The sequence below is a fragment of the Zalophus californianus genome, chromosome 5, assembly GCF_009762305.2.
Source record: "Zalophus californianus isolate mZalCal1 chromosome 5, mZalCal1.pri.v2, whole genome shotgun sequence".
Classification (NCBI taxonomy): domain Eukaryota; kingdom Metazoa; phylum Chordata; class Mammalia; order Carnivora; family Otariidae; genus Zalophus; species Zalophus californianus.
The window spans coordinates 126,839,665-126,866,042 of NC_045599.1; the positions used below are offsets into that span (position 1 = coordinate 126,839,665).

General features: G+C 41.3%; 1 protein-coding gene and 1 long non-coding RNA gene across 8 annotated transcripts in view; one reads left to right on the forward strand and one right to left on the reverse strand.

Moving 5' to 3' along the window:
• The window catches only part of PRLR (prolactin receptor), a 172,344-nt gene extending 159,014 nt beyond the window's left edge, over positions 1 to 13,330 (forward strand). For all 7 annotated transcript variants that reach the window (XM_027605811.2, XM_027605813.2, XM_027605810.2 and 4 more), the window contains 4 exons: positions 1,381 to 1,522; positions 2,814 to 2,913; positions 3,427 to 3,496; positions 5,280 to 13,330. In XM_027605811.2, the coding sequence (XP_027461612.2) occupies positions 1,381 to 1,522; positions 2,814 to 2,913; positions 3,427 to 3,496; positions 5,280 to 6,302 (1,335 nt within the window). In that variant the 3' untranslated portion in view covers positions 6,303 to 13,330. The remainder of the gene's footprint in view (positions 1 to 1,380; positions 1,523 to 2,813; positions 2,914 to 3,426; positions 3,497 to 5,279) is intronic.
• Positions 301 to 26,332, reverse strand: LOC113929139. The gene is made up of 3 exons (XR_003522111.1): positions 26,202 to 26,332; positions 25,333 to 25,426; positions 301 to 746 (listed from the first exon to the last, which is right to left on the reverse strand). It is a non-coding gene; the product is annotated as an uncharacterized LOC113929139 (long non-coding RNA).
• Positions 26,333 to 26,378: the final 46 nt, after the last annotated feature.

Below are 26,378 nucleotides of genomic sequence, written 5' to 3' on the forward strand. Positions count from 1 at the left end.
AAAAGGGAACATTTGAGGGGTGCCTGGGTGTCTCAGGCAGTGAAGTGTGTGACTCTTAATCTGAGGGTTGTGAGTTCTAGCCCCACACTGGGCATGGAGCCTACTTAAAATTTAAAAAGAAAAAAAGGGAACATTTGGTTTCACTCATGTGGACTTTAAAGAGCAAAACAAATGAACAAACAAAGAACAAAGAGACAAACAAAAAAACAGACTCTTAAATACAGAGAACAAACTGGTGGTTGCCAGAGGGCAGGTGGGCTGGAGGATGGACGAAACAGGTGAAGGGGATGAAGAGTATACTTATTGGGATGAGCACTGAGTTATGTAGAGAACTGCTGAATCACTATACCGTACACTTGAAACTAATGTAACTAACACTTGTATGTTAATTATGCTTCAATTTAAAAAAAGATACTCTCAAACCCATTAGCGATGACAACAATGCAAATTTTTTAAAAAGGGAACATTTCCAAACATAGCCAAAATAATAGGATCACACTTAGAAAATTAATTAAAATTCCTTAATAACATTTAGTAGCCAGTCCATCTTTTAATTCCCCCAGTTGCTTCAAAAAATATCTTTAACAGCTAGTTTGTCCAAACCAGAATCCACTCCAAGACCACACATTGTGGCTAGTTGTTCTATTGCTTCCATCTCAACGTGCTCAGGAGATGTCCCACCTTCTGCATTGGTCTGATGAGTTCTCTGTGAGGTCATTTGGCTGATTTCTCTGCCCCTGTATTTCCTGTAACCAGACAATTAGATCTAAAAACTTGATCTGATTCAGGTTGAACAATTTTTAGCAAGAGTACTTCAGAGGTGATATTAGATCCTTCATGCCAGGAGATGGAAATCATCTGGTGAACCCACCAGAAATGACTCTAAGGCCGACTCTGGGATCAGAGAGGTGACAACCTGATCCCTCGATTGTAAAGTTATGTTTCTCTTGTATGCCATTGTTTCAACAAACTTGAAGGCCTGGTTCTCTTTCACCTAGGGGCTTTATACTAATTGGTAATCCTTGAATCAATAAAATCATTAGGGTTGACAAAATAACCAATAACCATTTTTCAATTGTATTCACCCGCTGTCCTCCACAGAGTAGAATTTAGAAGAGGGTACAGGATAGGGAGCAGAATATTTGACTCTATGTCGATAGAGTTCCCCATGGAGAGATAGAAAACCCATTAATTTTTGTGTGAGCAATGCAAGGAGGAAAAGATGAGCTAGGAGGGTGGAATGGTGATAAGAACAGAGATTTATCTACAAAATCGAATCTGCTGGCCTCGGTTCTCCAATAGTTTATTATCTAGAGGAAACGTCTGTGAAGAAACATAACACAAGTCAGAGTGACTTCTATCTTCCTTGTTTGTCCCTAGACTCATTTTGCTGGGCAGCAGACTCAGTTTAAGATTCTCAGCTTATATCCAGGACAGAAATACCTTGTCCAGGTTCGCTGCAAGCCAGACCATGGATTCTGGAGTGAGTGGAGCCCAGAGAGCTCCATCCAGATACCTAATGGTGAGTGTCTTGGCTCCCTTTTGCTTATACTCCAAAATATTTCTAAAACAAAATGAATTTAGTAAGTTTGCATGTAGTAACTACTAACAGAGAAACTATTTTAAGCCTTGGCCAGAAGAATAAATAGAGGTGGGTTTCTCATCTCTCCATCCAATACAAAGACACCTGGAAGTGTAGCACTGCTCCCTAGGTCACTGTCAGTGAGGACCAGTTTCCAGGATAAGGGTACAAACACGGGCTTGGCATGTTTCAGAGGGCTTGATGGTTAGCCATTCTGCCCTCCCCATCTGCCCTATCCCTCTAATTTGCTCAAGGTCATCATCTAGTTGTCCCAAAATTTGTAAGGTCGTATGCCATCTCAAAGGCATGAACCAATTTTCAGTCCCTGAGGTCGATTACATCTTGACCCTGTATGAAGGCACAGTACATAAGAGGCACTCAGTTCTAAGTGCCACTAAACAGGGCGGCCTGTGGTCCACAAGAGAATGATTTATCTTGTTTTTCTAAAGTACGTTATAGTTTATAAAGGCTTCACCTTGTTTGGCCCTTCCAACCCTCTCAGGTGTTCAGAGAAAATAGGATTAGCATTAGGAATCAAAAGTGAGGAAAATGAAGCTCAGTGAAGTTTGAGGCCTTACCCAGAACCCCATGGCAAAGCCTAGCTCCTCTGCCAACTTGCCTGGCCAAAGTACAAGGCCTGCTTTGGCTTGGTGTTGAAACAGCCCTGAACTGTGGGTCATAAGATTCACATGTGCATCCAGTTCAGCCCTGGCTCTTATTAAATAAATCAAAGCACGAGGTCCAGAGGCAGAAGATCCAGGTTCAAATCCCAACTGCAGCTTTATAGTTTACATGTTCGTGGGGAAATAGCTCTTTGAGCCTCCGTGTCCTCATCTTTATACACCAGGCAGTGTCTGGAAAGAGCTTAGCACCATTGATGGCTTTAAAAAAACCTTAATATGTGATGACCTTTATTATTATTACTACAGTGGACCATGTGACCTTGAATTTTCTCCTAAAGGGCCAAATAAAATAATATGTAAAAGCATTTTGAAATTTATAGAGTACTGTAAAATATATGCAACGTGTTAAACTTTAATAATAAAAATTAAACCTGTCACTGGGGCACTCAGTGACATGAGCACTCTTTGGATTGCTGTTCAAATCAAAAGAGGGGTAGGGAAGGGGGGGAACCCTTTTGTTCATGACTTCTGCTTATTTGGGGTTTTTTTGTTTTTGTTTTTAATGGTGCTTTGATGTGATCAGAGCTTTCCGACTGTTTGCTTTGTAGATGTCACCATGAAAGATACCATCGTGTGGATCTTTGTGGCCGTTCTTTCTGCTGTCATCTGTCTGATTATGGTCACAGCTGTGGCTTTGAAAGGCCATAGGTACTTCACTGTCTATCACCCCTCCTCCCAATCATGGTTGTCAGGGATCGCAGCCAAAAAGGATAATGCACAGATGTTGAAAACCTACACATAAGTCAAGCACTTCCTTTGAGCCATTAGCTGCAGTGTGCTCGCCCATAGAAAATCTTTTCTCAGTGCTAGCACAAGGAGCAGGATGGACTCCTTTGAAGCTGGTGCTCTTTCCATCAAACTCAGGCTCCCGGTGGTGCATTAGTAAAACTCCCATTAAGAGCAGCTCCAATCAAGAGAAGCAAGTAGTCCAAATAATCCACTCATTTCAGCATCAGCCTCCTCGATGAGCCAGAGTTAAATACTATGTAGGCCCCTAAAATTATTGTCTTCAATTTGATCGTGAGTCTCATGGAGCCCCAGAAATCTAACTCCTGTCCACCATAGTCCGTGTAGCAGGTAGTTAGAGAGAATACTGATCTTTCAAAAATTACAAAGTGAGAAGGTGAGTCATCTAATTCTTTTTCACAAATTATTTTAAAGCATGGTGACCTGCATCCTTCCACCAGTTCCTGGGCCAAAAATAAAAGGATTTGATGCTCATCTGCTGGAGGTAAGTGGGAAGAGGGGGAGAATGTAGTGTGACTCACTGCTTTGTAATGGTGACCTTTACACGGGTGCACATAATTCCCGTCAATTCAGCCTGGCCGGCTCAGTCCCCGCCCAGCTCAGCCCTGCTCCTCAGCATGCATGTTTACAGAAGGACGGGCGAAGGCATGAGGGTCCTTACCTTCAGACACTAGACATCAGAGGGCAAGGAGAGAAAGTCAAGAAAACATGCAAACACACAGTAATACTTGGCTAGCTTTACCAGGTCTGTTCATAAGCACAGAAATAAACATTTTGTGCAAACAACCAATTTAGAAAGAGGGTGAATATTTTAATTAATACAAAACGGGGACCCACCACCTCCTTTGTCATACTTCAGTTGAATTGTTCACTTGAATGTTCTTTGCATATTTGCAATATCCTATTGTCATTGTTGCTCACTTTGAGCACTCAGTAGAGACTGGATCAGTACAAGCGGGCTAGTGTTTGCCAGGGCCCGCTTAGGCTGATTCAAGAGGGATTTAAATTCAAGTGTTTTGGATAAAAAGAGGGGTTAGAACATTTTAAATTTCTGTCCAGATTGAAATATATAGTTTCAATTTGACTTCAGCTTAACACTAATGTGTCTAAAAGTAATGACCTGCACATTACATCACTTGACCCAGCCACTGTGAGGCTAACAACACAACAAGAGTGTGAAAAGTGAGTCCCAGAGAATTTGTCTTGACTGCATTCAGTTTGATTGCAAATACCGGATCAGGGATTAGAGCCCCAGAACTTGGGCTCCTGGTCCAGTGCTCTTACCCCACTACCCAGTCCTAGTACTGACCTTCATAGAACCAACATGAGCGTCTCAACTAAGTAAATTAACTACTGTCTAGCTCGAAATTTGACCTTGTAGCCACAGGGACTTAATAATGAAATAACTACTGTCTGTGTCACACACACACAAAAAGGTTTTCATATTCTTAAACACAATTACCTCTCATCTTCAGAAGACCCCTCCCAGATGGCTACTATTATTCCCATTTTACAGATGGAGAAAGTGAGGACCATAGAGCAACTTGTCCAAAGTCAGTACCCTTTAATAAGTGATAGAGTCAAGATTTGGGTACCAGTAGCTGACCTAGGTCACGCAATCAGGAAGAAGAGTGAAAAACAAGAGAAGGCAGGAGGAAGGAGGAGGGGAGAAGAAGGAGAACAGAGAGGGGGAGAGGGAGGAAACGGGGACAGAGGGAGAGAGGGGAGGGGAGAGGAGCAGCAGGAGATGGAGCAGAAGGAGAGGAAGGAGTCGGGTAGGAGGGGAAGGGAGGGAAAAGGAAGAAGTGGGAAGAGGCGGAGTTGAGAGAGACGGGAGAGACGAGAATCTGCTGACCGCTGCCAGACTCCAGAAGATGGTGGAGTTGGTTAGGAGGCCAGCAACCAGACCTCCGGGCCAGCGGGTCCCAGGGCACCAAATGCAGGCATGAGCACTGCGGTTTTTGATGTTTCGCAAACGTCGTATTTGATAGGTGCGTGTTTATTATATGTGCATATACTACTTGCCCATTGAACTCATAATCATTATCGCTCAGAAAGAGACTAAGTTAAAATCATGAATTAACTGGAAGAAAAATATGAGATGAGTAGTAGTCCAGGAGGTGACTCTAGATAGCCTGGTACATAAATGTCTGACGCTTGGGGAATTTTGTGAGGCAATTAGCACATCCCGCTTGCCCCTAGTCAGGACCGCGGGCTTGGCCGACGTGGAACGCTAGGAAGCTAACGGCCATCTCTCCTTTTCCTAGAAGGGCAAGTCTGAGGAACTGCTGAGCGCCCTGGGGTGCCAAGACTTCCCTCCCACTTCTGACTGTGAGGACTTGCTGGTCGAGTTTTTAGAAGTGGATGACAGCGAGGACCAGCAGCTGATGCCAGCGCATTCAAAAGAACACCCGGGTCAAGACGTGAAGCCCACACCCCTGGATCCAGACAGTGACTCTGGCCGGGGCAGCTGCGACAGCCCTTCCCTTTTGTCTAAAAAGTGTGAGGAAGCCCGGGCAAACCCCTCCATGTGTAACACTCCTGAGGGCATTGAGAAGCCAGAGAATCCCCACACAAAGGTTACCCGCACTCAGGACGCCCAGAGCACACGCTTGGAAGGCAAGATCCCCTATTTCCCTGCCGACGGATCCAAATCCTCAACATGGCCTTTACCACAGCCCCCCAGCCAGCACAGCCCCAGATCTTCTTACCACAGCATTGCTGATGTGTGTAAGCTGGCTGTGGGCACGGCGGGGGCATCGGCCACTTTGTTGGGCAAAACAGACACACACGCTTTAAGATCTTCAAAAACCACCGAGACTGAAGGGGAGGAAAAGGCAGCTGAGCGGAGAGAAGTAGAAAGCTTCTATTCCAAGACTGACCAAGGCACAGCATGGCTGTTACCCCTGGAGAAAACGCCTTTTATCTCTGTGAAACCCTTGGATTACGTGGAGATTCACAAGGTTAACAAAGATGGAGCACTGTCATTGCTCCCAAAACACAAAGAGAACAGCAACCAGACAGAGAAGCCCAGTACTCCTGAAGCCAGTAAAGAGTATGCTAAGGTGTCCAGGGTGATGGATAACAACATCCTGGTGTTAGTGCAGGATCCGCGAGCTCAGAACCTGGCTGCGTTTGAAGAACCAGCCAAGGAGGCTCCGCCATCTCTTCAAGAGAATCCAGCCGAAGAAGACCTGGCCTCCTTCACCTCGTCCCCAAGCAGCTGCGGACTCCAGCTGGGTGGGTTGGATTACCTGGATCCCACGTGTTTTATGCACTCCTTTCAGTGATAGCTTGATTAACGGAATGATTGGTTAAAATGTGATTTCTTTTCAGGTAACACTACAGAGTACAGGAAATGCACCCTACTAGAGAATGCTCGAGAATGTGGGTTAGAATGACACTATACAGCCCATAGTTCGCTCCTCATGCTCCATTTTCAACCAGCTGCCTCTTTCTCCAGCAGTTGATTCCAGAACAAATTGTTTTGTTTCCTGTGATTTGTAGATTGACTTTTTTTGCTCTTAGTTATAAAATTATGTGTTCAATGAAAGAAAAGCACATCCTTTAGTATTTTTGAGGGACAGTGCCAATAGGTCTATCCTCTGGAAGGGGCTTTCATGGTCTGGTATGTGACCAAACGAAATGAAATACCCACAGCTGTTTACCACAGGAAGATGATAGATGTGAGAAAAATGCCATGAAAACCGCTTTCAAAAACCAACAAACCTTTGCACCCCTCTTTCATTTTATTTAGATTAACCAAATACGACCCATTTGAAGAAAGAATGCATTCCAGAACACCAGATACATTGTTTATATCAGTTCCTCTCACCTTAGTGATACATTGCCAATATGCAAGCCAAAATGATGCCTCCAATTTTTTCTTAAAATGGTTTGAATTTGTTAAGCATGGATTTTTTTTCTCCCCCTAAATTGTATTTTATTCTGAAGCCTCTAGAGAAAATAGTTTTGGAAAGCGAAATTTTCTAACATGACAGGTAAATGAGTTTCATGTGGTAAATTCTTCTACAATGTTTTCCTGTTTCATTTCAGCATAAGAGATAATTTATTATACACCCTAGTCTTCGGTTAGGTTAAAAAAAAAAATCCCCAAAGAGTAATTTTAAAAGATAATCACAGCAGGATGCTAATGGAAATACTGCCTTACTGTACATACAAATTCTACTTTAATATAAACCCGTAAGTTTCACAATGTATTTTTGAAGACTATTTTTCTATCACTTAGGTAAAATAAAAGACTATTTTCTATCTTCCCAGTACAGCTGTTTACGTATTTAGTGGGTACGGTGTGTTCTGCTATGAGGTTATGAGTATTTGCAGTACATAGTAGTATATGCAGTCCCTGTTTGTGGAGGAAGATGCCATAGCAACCCAAAGCCCATTGAGGAATATGAAGTGGATGATTATATTCAATTTCCAGCACAGCGTTGTATAGTTTATCTGATTCTTTTTATCTCTGTGATACTTTCAACAGTCGCCAGCCAAGAGGTTTAGGGCTTTCCACAGACCAGAAACTACCTGTGTAATTTAGGGCTACTCTGGGGCTTCTGCTCTTCTCCGGGTGAATATTCATAAAACCACCCTGAAAAGGTGAGTGATAACATCTCACATACTATTTTAGAGAGAGGGTTTTGTTTGGTTTGGGTGTTCTGAGAAATCCTGGGCAGCCAAGAAAATGTAAGCAAAGCCAGGAGTTAGTATCTCTCTGAAGTAGATCCATTTGCGAAATCCTGACAGAGGCAGATACAGCAGTCCCAGCGGAAGCGTTCAAATAGAAGTTCTAAGGAAGCAGGCATCTGGGCAGTGGTGGCAACAGCTACAGCGGCCAGGGTCTGGTAGCAACAGTCTCCAAGTCTGTTCCAAGGGCAGCCTTCCCAAGAGCGGCCATAAGCCTGGCTCTCCATTTTAAAGAGAACGTTCATGACTCAACCTGCCTCCCTCTGTTTTTCATTTCATCTGATGGCAAAGCCATTCTCTGTGTTTACTCACTAGCTGGACGTAGTGAATTTGCACTCACCCCTGGGAGTTAAATATGCCAGCCCAGCAAGCCCATGCTGACAGGAACTGGGCTCCGCGGTGGCCCTGATGTTTGCAAGTGAACTCATCGCTAGGGCTTCCAGGGTTGCCAAAGTAAATTGATCTGAGTTCTCGTCTCCCAATATAGACCAGCACTAAGGGTGAAGGGAACATTTGGGAAAGTTGTCCAAGTTCATCCAGTGCCCTAGGTCCTTGCTACTCAAAGTAGGCCCTGAGGACCAGCTGTCTCAGCATCGCCTGGCACTGCTTGGAAATGCAGACTCTCAGCTCCCCTGCCCCAGACCTACAGAATCCAAATCTGCATCGTACTAAGATCCTCAGATGACTCGTGTACACAGGGAAGTTTGAGAAGCACTGTCCTGGTTGACCATTTCCACTAAAGGTACGTTAGTGCCTAGAAACAATCCTCTCTCGGAAATACAAGTCAGGTCTCACTTGCCCTCAATGACACTCTACGTAAGGAGAAGGCATACTTTTTTAAAAATCCATTTAGGGTTTAAATTTACAGAATGATAGACAATGACTTGGCAAAAGTACACACAGCTCCAAGAGGGCCAGGGGATATACTCCACCTGGGATTGACTCTGCCCTTCCACGCCAGTCCAGACCAAACTTTTCCCAAAATAGTCCGTTCTCCTCCAAAATGTATCTCAATCACTCTGATAATTTGAAAATTCAAAAATAACCTGTTTTGACATATGACTTGGCATGTGTGGGGGGAAAAAAATGTCCTGGTTAAAGACTCACCTTGAAGTAAATCCCCAAAATACCCCAATTAGCCACTCATTAAGTAAGCCAAGTTTACAATTCTATGGTCAATTAACAGTCTTTATTTGAATTAAGTAGGTTTGTTTTTTGTTTTTTGTTTTTTCATCTTGTGGCATATTTCCTATCAAGGAGCCAGCTAGTGCAGTGGAAGGATGCAGACTGAGGGTCAAGAGACCCGGGTTCTAGTCCTCGCTCTGTTGCCTTAGAGCAATTGCCTTTCCTGGGCCTCAGTTTCCTCTGAAGGAAATGTCAGGCCTATCATCTCTAATATCCTTTCAAACTCTGGCTCCTTGATTTCATGACTCACTAAATACTTTCCAGCAAAGATAATTTACCCAGTGTTTTGATCGTAAGGAAGCTAATAAATAATTGCCCTTCATCAGAGACACACAAGTACTCTCCAGTGATGTGCTTTTTTGATTTCACTTTTAAATCATCAGTTCTAGTTGGTCTTAACATATGACATGTGCATGTTATAAATTACATAGGTACGGGATCAGAGTCCAAGATAGCATGCAACTATGTGTGTAGAGAGGAGGCACGAGATTTTTTTTTTAAGACCTACTGAATGAGGCTCTGATTTTTAGAAATAATGATCTTTTACTGAATCAAGCCATGCTTATTTTTTGCTGAGTCCAACAGCCCCAAATCGCTTTTCTTCTATCTGACTGCGGCTTCTGGTTTTTATTTCTTTCTGATGAATTATAAACCACTATTGCATGGTTGGTTTAAAGAGCCATATGCTCTGAATTATAAAAAGTCATGTTCTTATAAACAAACACCTAAATATTCAAGTTACAAAGCACATGGAGATGGGCTAGCCAATGGGTGATTTATGGAAGATTCTAACCCCAACTGCAAAATGTTCTCTGGTCAGTTGGTAACGAACGGGTTTAAGGCACCTCAACACGAGCACAAGTTATTATCAGCTGCGTCCCTGACATTTAACAGAATGTCCATTCTCCCAAGTGCCTAAGACCAATCCTGGTAGGCAGGTATGTACCAAAACCTTGCTTTCGCTGGTTTGGTCCAACGTGAGTTAATCCCTTACCACGTGTACGAGATCAAGGAGTTTGACCCCTTGTCCTGTAGTGCCCAACTGAATCGGAGCATCCTATGAGTTCATGAGCTCCAGGATGCGGTTTGGCTGTGGAGGAAATCTGGCTCTTTGCTCGAGATTCTCCACAGCTGCAGTCACTTGCAGAAAGACTTGGCCCTGCCTTTAGTATCTTCTCTATCTCCTTAGTGTAGACAAGAAAGAAACAGATTTGTACATAGTTTACAAAGTGCCTTTCTTTACTTTTATAAAAAAAAAGTTTTGTTTTTGCAAGAAAAGTGTATCAATTGGAACGTAAATTTTACTTGTTTTATGTAAATGAATGGAGAAACCAGAAAGGGAATGACAAAATGGTCCGAGGTCCAACGAGCAACTGTTCGGTGGATTTTTCTATTTATTGCTTAACTGAATTACCATAGAGCTGATGTGAATAGTGTAACTTATTTTGTCTGATGAAAAATTGACTCTGGCTGGGACTTGGGGATATGCTGGCCCCCTTGTGATTTGAGACTCCTCCATTTAAAAACATATTAGTATGCTTTTGGATGGCTTCAAATTGCATGCCTGGGCCTGAAAAGGACAATGCATGCATGGTGGAAGCTTGCACACATACAGAAAAATGCAAATGACTCTGGATTACCATCCTCAGTGTTGCTAACGTAGATTTGCCATTGATGAAAGCCCCGTGTGTACTTCAGTGAACCAATTTCTTATTCTGCCTTTTTGGCTCAAGCACAATAGTAAAATTCAAGGTTTCAAAGGCCCAGGTGCAATGCAGGAAAGTATTGCTGACATGCCCTTAACCTGAATTGTGCGGTGTCACAAAGCTTAAGAGAACTATAGACATCTGTTGGTCCAAGCCAGGTTGATTTGCTTTTACATCCTGGCTTCTTTTTTTCTTAGCTATCCATACTTGTAGGCCTTTTGTTCTTCTGCTCTAGGGCCTGTATTTTTCCTGAGCGTTAATTATGTACACTAGCAACCATAGGATCCGCAAGAAACTAAGTTACTCGTGAACAATGACCTTGGCCCCGCAAAGGACTAAGTCAGATGTTAAATCAGCCACACAGCACATTGCACGTTGAGGGTCATTAGTCACCTCGTTTAGAGATTTGCATAGTTAGAAATTGCAGCTCAATTCATTAACTTCTGCATTAATTCAAAGGCCATTAATAGACCCAAGGTACATCCATGACTCAGTTCTGGAGGTCTTAAGCAGAAATTTAAAAATACAAAATGATTGCTTGAGAACCCATGTTGTAACCAGAAGTTCTATTTATAATTATGGCCTAGACTTATTCCATGATTACCAGATATAATCTCGAAATCAAATAGTTCTCTCCCTAGGCTTGTGTATTTCAGTAAGGTGATTTAGGGTCTGAGATCATCATGGTCTATTTCAAGAAAGGAAAAAAAGAGATAGGAAATAGGACATTTCCAGAGGTTTGGGCATCTCAGGATTCCACAAAATGTCAACGGTAGCCTGCTAAGCCCAAATTTTATTGGACAAAGTGAAATCTGTAATCTATTCAGTGTTCTGAGTTTATGGCTAAGAGATGTACGTAACTCACAAACACCATACGCCGGTCATTGTCTTATCCACGTCCGTTCCTTTGATCTCTGCTCTGATCTCAAGTCAAAAAGCACTGAGACGTGTAAAGTGAAAAAACATATCCTGTTTGTGTGACTGTGGTCAATGACTACAGAGACCCTCAGACAATGGTATTCTATTAATTAACTTTTTACCTGCTCCTGATTAAATAAAAAACAATGAACCCTAAAAACCTTTGGCTAGGGAAGTCGTAACATCAAAAATAACCTTGAATAATTATGTTTAAATTACGCTTCACCTGGATAAACTTCAAAATGCAGTCTGAGTTTTTCCATGCAAATTTCACAAATTCTGAAGAAAATAAATCTCGTTATTATCGTGTCTCATGCTTTGACTGGTTTTCAGTGGCATAGTTGATGTACTGGCCATGTGACACTCCTGACTTTAAGATAACTGTTCTATTATTTTATATTATATTGCTTTCTGTGGTTCAAAACTGTTTGATGCATTGAAATATATAGTTCTTGTATCGTGAAACTCATCATGTAATACAAATGAAAATAATTACGTAATGATTTATAATCTATCCTTGGGTATTTTAGTATGATTGTGTCTATGTCTGTAAAACAAAACTGAAAAAAATGGAATCATTTATTTCTGTCGAGACTGCGAATGTACAAATTTTTCTTATCCTTTGTCTGGTAGTAGTATCATATGCCATTGTACAGCTGATCTGGGGTGTTAAGTGTTTAGAGTACAATCCAACCACTGTTTAAAAGTCAACCCCTCAGCTTTGCTTCATGTGACTTCTGAGAACATCTTGAGTGTTATTTGCATCATGAGGCTTGCTTTTGTGCTCGATCATTCATTCTAAACAATTTCATAAGAGTCTCATGTGGAAACCAAAGCAATCTAGAACCAGCCTGTTGTGTGTTGTGTAAAGCCATTTTGAAGCAAAGACTATGTAATAGCAAAAGGTTCCATATTTTCAGAGCTCTCACTACCTCTGCTTTTTCTCTTTCCCTAGAAAATACCAAGCAAAATTCTTTAACATGAAGTGGGAAATTAGAAGTGATTGTTACAGTAAGTTGCTGGGGATTGGTTTTGGTTTGGTTTTGTGTTTTTCTTTTTTTTTAACATGAGACTACACCTTCTAATTCACCACTTTGTAGTTTTTTGCTAGGTTTTCTCAATAACCATTTTTACATTTTATAAAAACTGGATGACAAATAAAGGCCAGAAAGAATAGTTAGTAAATCACCAGATGAAAGACCAACAAAACCATAGAGTGCAGATTTTTTCCAAATGATGAGTCACCTCAAGGTGGTTACCCAAAGCCATGATAATGATATTTCTCACAATCTGATTTCCCTAACACCCCTAGAAATAAATATTTTCTTTATTTGATTTTAGCCATCAAATATATTGTGGTATGGGAAAAGTCAGCCATATGTCAGAAATAGTCTTGTTTCAATTTAAAAAACACGTATTTACATGTAGTTATTGTAATGCCTACTTTTTTTTCTTTTTAGCTTTAAGGAATTTTGGAGGACTATAGTTGTCTGATTTATCTTGCATTTTTAATTCTGTAAGTCTTTGGTTATTGCCCATTGTACTTTCTATTTTCCATGGATTTAATTATTTGCCTCCTTCCATTTTGAGGGAACAACACAGACCATTAAATCCTTGTCAGTAGTATGGGAGATTATGCTAACTGCTCTTGTCATAACATCCTCACTTTTACTGCACACCAAAAACAATGCTTGCCAAACAAAATCTTAGACATCCCAGTATAATATGGTCATTATGTTTCTATTCATGTTATTGACAATACCCAGTTCAGTGCCTGGCTCAATAAATGTTTATTTCCCTTGCCTACCCTTCTTTTATTTTTATTTGACGAGTAAATAAGCAGAAAAACATGTGTGTGTCTGAAACAAATTTCTTGAAGCATTTTTGCTGCTAAGGGATCTGTAACCTGGAAATTGTTGGTATAAGTTGGATCAAAACAATTTTCCTCTTTTATCTTCGTCCTTCCATACGATTGCAAAACATACTTTCCTTCCTCCACCCTATCACATTCACATGAGAAGCTGCTAACAATAAAAGTGAGATGGAATGAGCAACACGGGGATGAAACCAGAGAAGCTCTCTTAAGTTTTGTGAAATAAAAGAAAGACCAAACCATTTTTTTTAAGATTTTATTTATTTATTTGACAGAGAGATAGAGAGAGAGCACAAGTAAGGCAGAGCTGCAGGCAGAGGGAGAAGGAGAAGCAGGTTCTCTGCCAAGCAGGGAGCCCGATGTGGGGCTCTATCCCAGGACCCCGGGATCATGACCTGAGCCGAAGGCAGCCACTTAACCGACTGAGCCACCCAGGCGCCCCAAGACCAAACCATTTTTTAAAATGGAATCCTTTTGAATGGTGTGATTCGTTCACGTTACTAACAATCGTTTCTGACAAAAATCATTGGATTAAGTGTAAAATGATAACCTTTTCTTTTTAATGGATCTAGATCTAGAAACCTTCACCTACTGCCCATGCTTGTGTTAAGAATTATGAAATAGTGTGGAGGTTCGCTTTACAGATTCTTCTCTGCCTCCTAATTCTTTCACACCTCACAGAAATGAGGAATTTCTTACATGAGTATCACACTCCAAAATGTGTATTACACTCCACACTTCCATCACTGACTCTCCCATGCTTATGTTGGTATCACCTGTCTTTAATTCTTGGGCACACTTTTACTTCTAAACTAAAACATCTGGAGTGTCAGTCACCAGACACAACATTCATATGATTAGTGATGAGCTGGAGAAGAAACGCCTAGCCAATTTTCCAGAATTGTGGTATGCACGTTCCTGCCAGAAAACAAATTATATTTTGCCACTTCTTACCAGAATCACATCTGAAACCTTAACCTCACCAGACTTCCTACAACTCACTAACCAAGTTGTATACATTCTACATCTTCCCTATTTTTTAGGGACAGAGAGATAGAGCTTCCATTTAATAGCAATCTTGAAATGTTGCGGGTTGGGGGTAGGGTGCAACTGGGCAGGGGTATAGAAAATAGGGTTATTGAAAAAACCCCAAGAAAGGAGCTCACTGGCCAGGGAAGCAGATTCCTGCTGCATTTACCTCTGAGAGTCCCTCCAAACCACGCAGGTGAGACTGAACCCATTCTCGGTATTGGAAAAGCATATTCTACTTTGGAGATCTCAACACCTACACAATGGAGTTCCTTTACCTACAACCTCCCCCACCCACACCACCTCACCCCTCGATTTCTGCTGCCGGCACAAGTGTCAAGCATTCTTCTCTTATTATGATCAGGTTCACATTAAAACTTAGGCTGACAGACTTGAAGCACAGTTATTTTTATGAATGTGATAATTTTTTTTTTTTTAACAAAAAGCTAGAAGACATCAGTCAAATAAAACACTACATGGATGTGGGTTGGTGAACACCGGGATAAGAAAAGGGAGCTCAGGAATTTTTATTACTGTATGTATACATGTGTCTGAAAGAATTTGTAAAATGTCACAGGTACTTTCTAAGGTGACACACATTCGCTCCATAAATTATTAAAAATTCCAAGATAAGCTTCAATGACACTTGCCAGTAGTTTTACTTAACATGATCAATATTGATATTGTTACTGAACTATGTAATCTTATGGTGTATTTTTCTATCTTTCTTTAGAGCAACTGCTTTTGCTACGGTAATAATGCTTAGTTTAAACTGAATCAATAAATTATTTCCTGAGCAATGGTTTTGGAGGGTCTTTTTATATACATGTGAAACATGTATTTTAATGAAGATACAACTTTGAGAAGTTTTTCCTTTGCTTCAACACCCTTTATTAAGACATTTTTTTTTAAGATTTTATTTATTTGAGATAGAGCACGAGCGGTGGGGAGGGGCAGAGGCAGAGGGAGAAGCAGGCTCCCCACCGAGCAGGGAGCCCGACATTGGGCTCAATCCCAGGACCCCAGGATCATGACCTGAGCCAAAGGCAGACGCCTAACTGACTGAACCACCCAGGCGTCCCAGGATGTATATTTTTAAAAGAAGGGAAAGGGGCACCTGGGTGGCTCAGTCAATTAAGTGTGCAACTCCTGATGTTAGCTAAAGTCATAATTTCGGCTCAGGTCATGATCTCAGGGTCATGAGATCCAGCCCCGCCTAGGGCTCCAAGCTCAGCAGAGAGTCTGCTAGAGATTCTCTCTCTCTCCCTCTCCCTCTGCCCCTGCCCTCTCTCTAAAAAAAAAAAAAAGAAACAAACAAAGGGGAAAATGTCATCCTAAGCCCTTCTGGAAATAAAACACATAGTCACATGCTGCAATATTTGTCTTAGAACATTCTTCAAAGGCATTTATTTCAGGCATGCCCTTTTATGCTTGTCTTTCAACACCTTCTCTTTTTTACTAAATCTAAATCAAAATTGACATCTTGCTTCCAGCTCATCTAAGTACTACATCTTCTCTTTCCACTGCCCTCAAGTTCCCCCAGTCTTAATTCATGTGCCAGATCCGAGCCTAAAAAATGCAAATATGCTTAGAAACACCCAGAAGTTCCTTGGACCTTCTGGGAACAACCAAGAGCGATCAAAAGAAGAGTTCCCAAATCTGATACGCACTCAACTTTCCCAAAGGAAGCTTAAACCACAAATCTCAGTGCCCAAGAATCCACATTTTCTTTTGTTCAGTTCTTCCTACCTAGAATTATCCTGTCTTCACTTAAAACTTCAGCTGTGATTTAATCTCCCATTTATCATCTTATATATATTGCATAAAATAATTCATATACACTTGAAAATTACAGAGGGTGATATGACAAAGACTCATTTACCAACACCCAAATTTCACAAATATTAACATCTCACTTTATCTGTTCCTGACCTTTAAAAAAAAAAAAAGTGAAACATCACAGATGGAGTAGTAAATATCTCTCAGTAACCAAATTCTCTACCTCCCTCTCCAGTGACAACTACAATCCTGCAGTTGTGTATCCTTTCTGGCCATGTTAAAAATTCATTTACCTCAGGGCGCCTGGGTGGCTCAGTCATTAAGCGTCTGCCTTCAGCTCAGGTCATGATCCCAGGGTCCTGGGATCGAGCCCCACATCGGGCTCTCTGCTCAGAAGCCTCCTTCTCCCTCTCCCACTCCCCCTGCTTGTGTTCCCTCTCTTGCTGTCTCTCTCTCTGTCAAGTAAATAAATAAGATCTTTTAAAAAATGCATTTATCTCATATGTATGCACCCATAAATAAATATATATGAGTTTTACATAGATAATAACATATGCCTTTATGCACCTTGATTTTTTTTTCATTCAGCTTTAGGTTTTTGAAATCCAAATAGCTCCAGTTTATTGGATTTATCTGCTATATGACTGTATACATATATACAATTTATTTGTTAATCAACTTTCCATTTCCACTATTAGCAATGACTCTGCAAGGAACATTTTACGAAAGCTTCACTTTTTAAGAATTTGCCATATTTTCTCTAGGACATACATCTAGGGGTATAATTGCTGGGTCATATAGCACATACACCTTAACATTTCCTCACTATTGATAAGTTGTTCTCTGAAGCAGTTATACCCATATATATCACCATCAACTGTGTAGGTGATTCCATTCCTTTCTTAATCATCACCTGATATTGCAAGATATTTGACAATTTGATACACATTCAATGATACACTGTTGCTGTTTTAACTTCCATTGTCCTAATTAATTCATTCTGTATCTGAATAACTCACCCTTTACCTGCTTATCTTTTATGTAATCTTTGTCATCTACCAAGTTTCTACATATGTCTGAGTCTTCCATCTGGACTTCTATTCCAGCCCAGTGGTTGGTTCATCTAACCCTGCCCTGATGTTTCCTGTTTTAGTAGCCCAGTTTGATGCAGTCTTATCTGCTACACCTGTCCCTACACCTCCGTCTCTTCTTCAGGATTATTTTAGCTATTCTGGCCATTTATTCACCATGTGAATTTTGAGACAAGCCTATCAACTTTAAAAAAAAATTCTGCTGTCAAAAACAGACACATAGATCAATGGAACAGAATAGACAGCCCAGAAATGGACCCTCAACTCTATGGTCAACTAATCTTCAACAAAGCAGGAAAGAATGTCCAATGGAAAAAAGACAGTCTCTTCAACAAATGGTGTTGGGAAAATTGGACAGCCACATGCAGAAGAATGAAACTGGACCATTTCCTTACACCACACACAAAAATAGACTCAAAATGGATGAAAGACCTAAATGTGAGACAGGAGTCCATCAAAATCCTAGAGAAGAACACAGGCAGCAACCTCTTCGACCTCAGCCGCAACAACTTCTTCCTAGAAACATCACCAAAGGCAAGGGAAGCAAGAGCAAAAATGAACTATTGGGACTTCATCAAGATAAAAAGCTTTTGCACAGCAAAAGAAATAGTCAACAAAACCAAAAGACAACCGACAGAATGGGGAGAGATATTTGCAAATGACATACCAGATAAAGGGCTAGTGTCCAAAATCTATAAAGAACTTATCAAACTCAACACCCAAAGAACAAATAATCCAATCAAGAAATGGGCAGAAGACATGAACAGACATTTTTCCAAAGAAGACATCCAAATGGCCAACAGACACATGACAAAGTGCTCAACATCACTCAGCATCAGGGAAATCCAAATCAAAACCCCAATGAGATATCACCTCACACCCGTCAGAATGGCTAAAATTAACAAGTCAGGAAACGACAGATGTTGGCGAGGATGCGGAGAAAGGGGAACCCTCCTACACTGTTGGTGGGAATGCAAGCTGGTGCAGCCCCTCTGGAAAACAGTATGGAGGTTCCTCAAAAAGTTGAAAATAGAGCTACCCTACAACCCAGCAATTGCACTACTGGGTATTTACCCCAAAGATACAAAGGTAGTGATCCGAAGGGGTATGTGCACCCCAATGTTTATAGCAGCAATGTCCACAATAGCCAAACTATAGAAAAAGCCAAGATGTCCATCGACAGATGAATGGATAAAGAAGATGTGGTATACACACACACACACACACACACACACACACACACACACACACACAATGGAATATTACACAGCCATCAAAAAACACGAAATCTTGCCATTTGGAATGACGTAGTTAGAACTAGAGGGTATTATGCTAAGTGAAATAAGTCGATCAGAGAAAGACAAGTATCATATAATCTCACTGATGCGAGGAATTCTTAATCTCAGGAAACAAACTGAGCATTGAGGCGTGGGGGGTAGGAGGGATGGGGTGGCTGGGTGATGGACATTGGGGAGGGTATGTGCTATGGTGAACACTGTGAATTGTGTAAGACTGATGAATCACAGACCCGTACCTCTGAAACAAGATAGTAGGAAGGGAAAAATGAAGGGGGGGAATCGGAGGGGGAGACGAACCATGAGAGACTATGGACTCTGAGAAACAAACTGAGGGTTTTGGAGGGGGAGGGGGATGGGGGATGGGTTAGCATGGTGATGGGTATTAGGGAGGGCACATACTGAGTGGAGCACTGGGTGTTATACGCAAACAATGAATCATGGAACACAACATCAAAAACTAATGATGTAATGTATGGTGACTAACATAACATAATAAAATAAAATTTAAAAAAATTGCTGGGAATTAGATTTTGTTAATTGAATTTATGTGTTAATTCTGGAAGAAGTTAGATCTTTATAATATTGTGTCCTAATAATGAACATGGCTTACCATTTCATGTACTATGGTATTTAGTAAAGTTTTATGTATCCTTCATAAATATCTGCTTGTATTTTAGTAGATTCATTCCTAGGCACCATAAAATTTTTTGCTATTATAAATGGTATGTTTTTAAAAATTATTTTATTCTAAGAAGTTGTTGCTTATATATAGAAACTACTGGTTTTTAAATATTGATTCTGAATCCTGAAACCTCATTGAACTCCAATTATTAGTTCTTGTAATTTGTAAGTTTTCTTGGATTTTCCATTTTTACAATTGTATCACTAACAACTTTGTTTCTTCTTTTCCAGTCCTTATATCTCTTATATCTTCTTCTTGATCTATTTCTTGGGGTTGGATTCAGTACAATGTTGAAGGTAGCGGACATTCTTTCTTGTTCCTGACTTTAAAGAGAATTTTACCAAAAGTTCACCATTAAGTATAGGGTTTCCTATATATTTTTACAGATACTCTTAGATATATTGAGGAAATTCCTTTCTATTCCTAAGGTGCTAATAATTTCATATCTCGAATTGGTGTTGAAAGCTCTACATCTACTGATAACAATTTTTTTCTACATCTACTGATACAAAAATGTGGCTTTCCCTTTTATTTGGTTAATATATAAATTATTACGGAATTAACTTGGAGAAAAGGCTTTAATGCTAAATTACTCTCACATTCTTGGAATGAATTCTACTTCAGCATGATGTATTTTTACAAATTTTGCTTTATTCAATTTGCTAAAAATCTTTTTAAGATTCTTGCATTCATAAGATTCATCTCTTTTGCTACTTGAGATATAATTTTTTGAGGTGATTTGTGAGTCAGTTAAAATCTTCTAGGACTATAGAAATTCCTCTTTCTCCTTGTAATTCTATCAATTTTTGTTTTGAGGCTATACTATTAGGTATATATAGATTTAAATGTTTACTCTTCCTAATGAATTATCTCTTATCATTATTAAATATGATGTCCTTTATCCGTAATGATTTTTTGTCTCTTTTTTTTTTAATATTAATATTGCTCCACCAGCTTTCTTGACACTGGTTAATTCTCTCGTGGGTCTCTATCTTCTTACTTTCAATTGTTCAATGTCACTATGTTTTAAGTGCATCTTATAAACAGCACATAGCTACATTTTGTTTGTCCATTCTACTCGAGAATTTTTTCCTTTAGGTGATAAGTCAGGTCCTTCTGCTCTTCTGGCACCCTTCCTTTGTTTTTCTTTTACAATGTGAATTTGTAATTTGCAATTTAAACCAGCCAATTTTGTAATAATCATTGTAAGAGCAGGATATAAATAAAAGGTCCTAGTTAGATAATTCACTGTATCTGCATGCCTACATTTAGGGACAGCTCTTCTCCCAGTCAGGAACAAGCCCAGTCATGGGGAGCCAAATTCTACTGAACCTCATCCTGCTGCAACTGGTAGAGACATTATCCTTTGGTTACAACACTCAAGGGAATGAACAACTGGAGAAGTCCAGTAGCTAAGGGGCCTATGCAATATATATATATATATATATACATATATGAACATACATATGTAATATCTTCCATACATTTAACCAAAAAGAGATTAATTTGGATGTTCAAGACCCATCTTTTATTTTTTTTAAGATTTATTTATGTATTTGAGAGCGAGAGAGAACACGCGCGTGTGGGCGGGCAAGCTGGGAGAGGGGCAGAGGGAGAGAGAGAGAGAGAAGCAGACTCCCTGCTGAGCATGGAGCCCAACTCAGGGCTCCACCCCAGGATCCTGAGATCATGACCCGAGCCAAAGTCAAGAGTTGGTTGTTAACTGACTGAGACACCCATGTGCGCCAAGATCCTCCTTTTAAATACAAATCTTCCTCAAGTTTCTGTCAGTCATTGGACCAGACCCATTACTGAACAACTCTTGATGAGCACTGTGTTCCAGGCACCGTGCCAGGATACAGGAAGCTCATATAGATGAGCTCTCTGTCCTCCTGGGCATCACACTCTAGTCCAGGAGGCTGAGGTAACCATTGTGGGTCTCGCTCTTCCAACTGACTTTTAAAAAATATTAAGTCTAATAATTCCAAACGAGCCTGGTCCAAAGAGTTCATCCTAATAGACAAATTAAAGGACTTTGACTTTGCACCATTTTTCAAGAAAATCAGTGCTGCATGAAACTCTAAGAGTTATGGTATCGGAGCACATCTTTGTTATCGGAGCACGGTTATTCTCTTTGAAAGCACCTGTCATCTCTTTACTTCATTCTGAACACCCTACACCTGCCCTCCTTCACAGTCCATTCACTGTGAAATGGGATACCTGAAATACAAGGTTTTGAGTAAATTGGGTTTTATCTGAAATCCTTCCAGAATTTTCGCTTCAACTCCAGGACTCCTCAGCTAGTTGAGAAAGAGAAAGGATCATTTTGGAAAAGTATTATTTATCCTCAGTAATTCTGATGGACCCTGCTCTGTCATTGGCAGAAGTACTAGGATCAAAGAGCAAAGTACACTCAGACTTAACTGATAAATCATTAGCAAACCTGTGTACAAAACAAAAAAATCCCTATAATTATTAAATTGACAACAGAATTTGTCAGGTTAATAATTTTCCCCATTACTCTCCCATGGTTTTCCCATTGTTTCCATAATCATCAATTATCTTTTTTGAGGAGAGATTCCAGTATTTTCCTACTTGATAAAATATATTAAGCTTCAAACTAATTCATTACATGAGAAATAGAGATGGCAAGCCTCTTACGTGACATCCTGCCCCTCCTATTTACCAGTCATGTGAACTGCGGTCCTTTCTCATCTTCCCCAGTCCTGTGTATAATGGAGAAAATTATACCTAATCTGTGTGAAGGAAAGAGAAGAAAAAGACCCAGAGCAGATGTCTCTTAAAGTCCCTGATAATTCAGAGATAACATCTGTTTATTATTTTTTTAAGATTTTATTTATTTATTTATAAGAAAGAGAGAGAGAGAGCGTACAAGCAGGGGGAGCAGCAGGCAGAGGGAGAGAGAAGCAGACTCCCCACTGAGCAGGGAGCCTGATGTGGAGCTCGATCCCAGGACCCAGGATCATGACCTGAGCCAAAGGCAGATGCTTAACTGATGGATCCACCCAGGAATCCCTGAGATAATATCTGTTTAATAGTAATTTTGCCCGCGAACCGAGGGTCAGATCTTAGATTGCTGTTTCAAGTGACTCCTAGATGGAGGAAGAAAATCTGAGGCAATCTAAGCTTGTCCCTCATCCAGCTTTCAGAATTGGTGGATATCACTGTAATTCCAAAATGGTCAAAAGACCCACCATCGTGGAAAACAGTCTTGTGCAATGTTAGTTGATGTCTTCTTACTGGAGAGCATTTTAAATGCACATACATTCTGACCCAGAAACCCCTCTTCAAGGATTTATCCAAGGGGGGAGGGGGGGTGTGTGGCAGAAACAAGTTCACTTAGAGCACAAAATTCTATGCCCTAGGATGATGCAGTAAATACAGCTGTCTTCAACAGGGACTTACTAAGTAAAATATATGGAGACTTCAAAATTCCTCTTCAGCATGTAAAGAGCTTGGAAGTTTTCACCTCCATCCTTACAAGAAGAAGCTGGACAAAGAGAAAACGAATGACTTTTCTTGAACCTCTCTGGGAATTGAAGTTGCAGAGTGACTTGTCACTGTGAAATCTAGGGATACAGGCAAATCCTGAAAGTCACAGCCTAGAGCTTCTTTACCTGGAGCAGAAGCCACTGGAGCCATAACTGGTAAAAACACTTAAACAGTAATTTGGACAAATTGCTGGAGACTGAGTGCGGACTAGCATGAGAATGCGAAGCTCCCAGGTTTCCAGAGTCATTGGAGAACCCCAGAGTGTTATGAGCCATGCCTACAGTAGGAATATCACTAGGTTGTCATAGTGAAGCTCCCTTCATTGCTCTGGCTGGAGAAGGGGAAGAATAATCATTGTGGGAATGCTCAGAGACTTCCCTTTAATAAAGATCTATTCTCTGGGGGAAATGACTTGGTCAGAGCCCTGTGTCTGCTGCTTGAAAGGCATTTCTCCCACTGCAGCCCCCTCTCTGCTTCCTACCTCACCTACGAGAGAGAAAACAGAAGAAAGTCAAGGTTTCAAGGAAATAGATTGAGAAAACTCAGGCCAGGGAGAGGAGTAGAGGGTAGGAGGTTTAAATATATATTTAATTTTAAATATACATATTTTTTTTCACACTGGAGAAACACATGTGAAAGTCACAGTCCAGAGACATAGGCCCACTAAAAGACTGAGATCTAATCGTAAGATCCTAGGGCTCCTGTAATAACAAGTGAATTACAGCTCAAAGAGTTGCCAGATCCTGACTCCATTTAAGGAGTTTTTAAGGGAAGCCCTAAGATAGCAGGGACTGGGAAGAACAAGGACACTGCAGGAATTTGATTCCTTTGGCACCTACAGCTACATCAGATGTTAAACACATCTCAACTTCTAACCAGATTAACATAAAACCTCACACTAAAGACTTATTCACCAGAGACCCTATTACCCAATGCAGCATGTCCAGCTCCCACAAAAAAGTTGCAAGGAATGCTAAACTGATAGGAAAAAAAATAGTCTTCAGAGACAAAAGTAAGTATTAGAGCCAGACTCTGATATAACACAAATTTTGGAATTATCAATTTAAAGTAACTATGATTAATATGTTAAGGACTCTAATGGGAAAGGCAGACATTACATAATATCAAATGGATCATGTAAGCAGAGAGAAGAAAGCTCTAAGAAAGAATCAAAAGTAAATGTTAGGAATCAAAAGCACTGTAACAGAAGTGAAGAATGTCTCCAATGAGCTCCTGGGCAGAGTGGACCGAGCTGAGGAAAGAATCCGTGAGCTTGAAGACGGGTAATAGAAAGTTGCTGGGTTAAAACAGTGAGAAAAAACGGTGGGGGGGGGGGGGACATAACAGAACCTCTGAGAACTGTAGAACAATTTCAAAAAGTGTAATATATGTGTAATTGAAATATCAGCAGGAGAAGAAACACTGAAATGATTATGGCCAAAGAATTTTCCAAAATCAAATAAAACAGCTGATGGAATATTGTGAAAGAAGTAGGAATCATGACTCAGATCTATATTTTTTGCATGAAAAGCTGAATTATTGACTTTAAGCAGGTTCTGAAATGGTATGTGTATACACAGGTGTACATGCGTAATGAAGGATTTCTGGAAGACTCCTTACTAAAATATAACAGTCAGATTTGTTGTGGTTTTTACTTTCTTCCTTATGCTTTTCTAGACTTGAGTCTGTTTTCACAAAGAACGTATCCTGTATTATGGTAACCAGAATAAATGGTTTCACTTAAAAAAAAATGTTTTCCCTTTATGTTTTTAAAGATTTATTTATGTGTTTGAGAGAAAGAGAGAGAGCATGAGTTGGGGAGTGGTAGAGGCGGAGAGAATCTCCAGCAGACTCACTACTGAGCCGGGGGACCGAGGAGGGCTGAGAGCCCGGCCTGAGCCAAAATCAAGAATCTGACGCTTAACTGGCTCAGCCACCCAGGCACCCATTTTCCCTTTTAAATAATGAAGGTACAACTTCCCAATTTGAAGTCAGGGAGCCTGAGGCGTTTGGCTTCTCCACCCAAGGCAGCCCCTGATGTTGTTGGGTGCCTCTCGCCATAACAGTCTGAGCTTACAACCCAAGAAAAATCTGAAGGCAAGGGAGCCTGCAGCCTAGAGTGTTCACAAAGCCCAAAACTGATCACAGCCCAGTAGAGCTGAAGAACACATGCCCGACTTCAGCAACTCAACACTTCCTCAGCTCAGGCCCCCTGCACGACAGACCGGGCGCCCCTGGGACCAACAGCTGCCAAAGCCACTCCCGTGGGAGCCCACGCAAAAGGGGACAATTTACATCGAATTTCAGACTTCCTGTGCTTCTCTGGGGCCCTCACCTCTGATTTTGGGTGGCGGATGTGACCGAGCCAGCTGGCCTCCCTGCCGGGTGAGGCAAGATGTCCCCTTGCACGGTGTTCACCCATCCCCCACCATTGCTGCAGGACGTCAAGGAGCGGACGGGACTGCCTGTGGCCCTGAGAGCGGGACCCAGGCAGGCAGAAGCTCCTCACCCCCTCCCTTGTCCTTGGAATACACGTTCTGCTCACCTTTCCCACATTGAGAGCTGTTCCGAAGACGCTGCCTTGAGAGAGTCAAGTGTTGTTGAGACCATGTGGATGGCCCAGCTGAGAGGTGGAAACTCTACGGAAGAATCCAGTTAACCTAGTTAAGCTCTCTATATAAACTTGGAAGATTCCAGTGGGTCGGTGTAGAGATGTACTTGGCCTGTGGCTGCCCCCGACACAAGCCTGGAAATTTCCGCAGCTTACTAGAGCCGCCCCCCCTTCCCCCGCCCCGGGCAATCCCGAGCAGCCTGCCCTCCGCGTAGGGGCCCTTCCCCACCAAGCTCCATGGGCCCTTGTCGCTGTCCCCCTTAGGCCCTGCCACTCACAGGCCCAGGGACTCCCAGTCTGCAGCAGAGATGCACTTAGAGCAACCTGGATGGGTCTTAAAACCATGGCTCGGAGCGAAAAGGAAAGGACGCATTTTACATAAATTAAGAACGCGTCCACTCCACACAATACACATGTTACAAGAATACATACCAACAAAAAGATGCATATTAAATACATGAAATAGTCGCCTAATGGAGATTAGGAGTGGGGTAGGCAGGAGTGACAAATGGGAATTTTAGAAATTAAAATATAATAAAAATAAAGCACCCTGACTGCTCAGGCCTCAAGGTCTTGCCTACTCAGATGCACCGTTGTCCAGAGCCCTCTCCTTCCCTGGAGAGCAGCACCCTTTACCCATAGTCCCCTTCTCTTCCTCAGAGACCCTCAATACCCACAGCCATTTCTTCATGCACATCCTCCTTTTCTCTCTCTTACTCACACGCCTCATGTCTCAATCTCCGACCCCTTCAACTGTATCTTGAGCCCTCTCCCCCCCACCCCCCAGCCATCACCACTCTCACAGAGAGACGCTCCTCCTGATGAGAACCTGCTGGAACAGAAAACTAACAAAACTTGTCCAGAAGGCCTTCACTTTGTTTGCCTGCCTTCTTTTTCTTCTCTCTCTCCCACCTTCTTTTCTTTTCTCTCCCCTAGGGCATGGACTGGGAGCTTTTCTCTCCCCTAAGGTGCTGCACTGG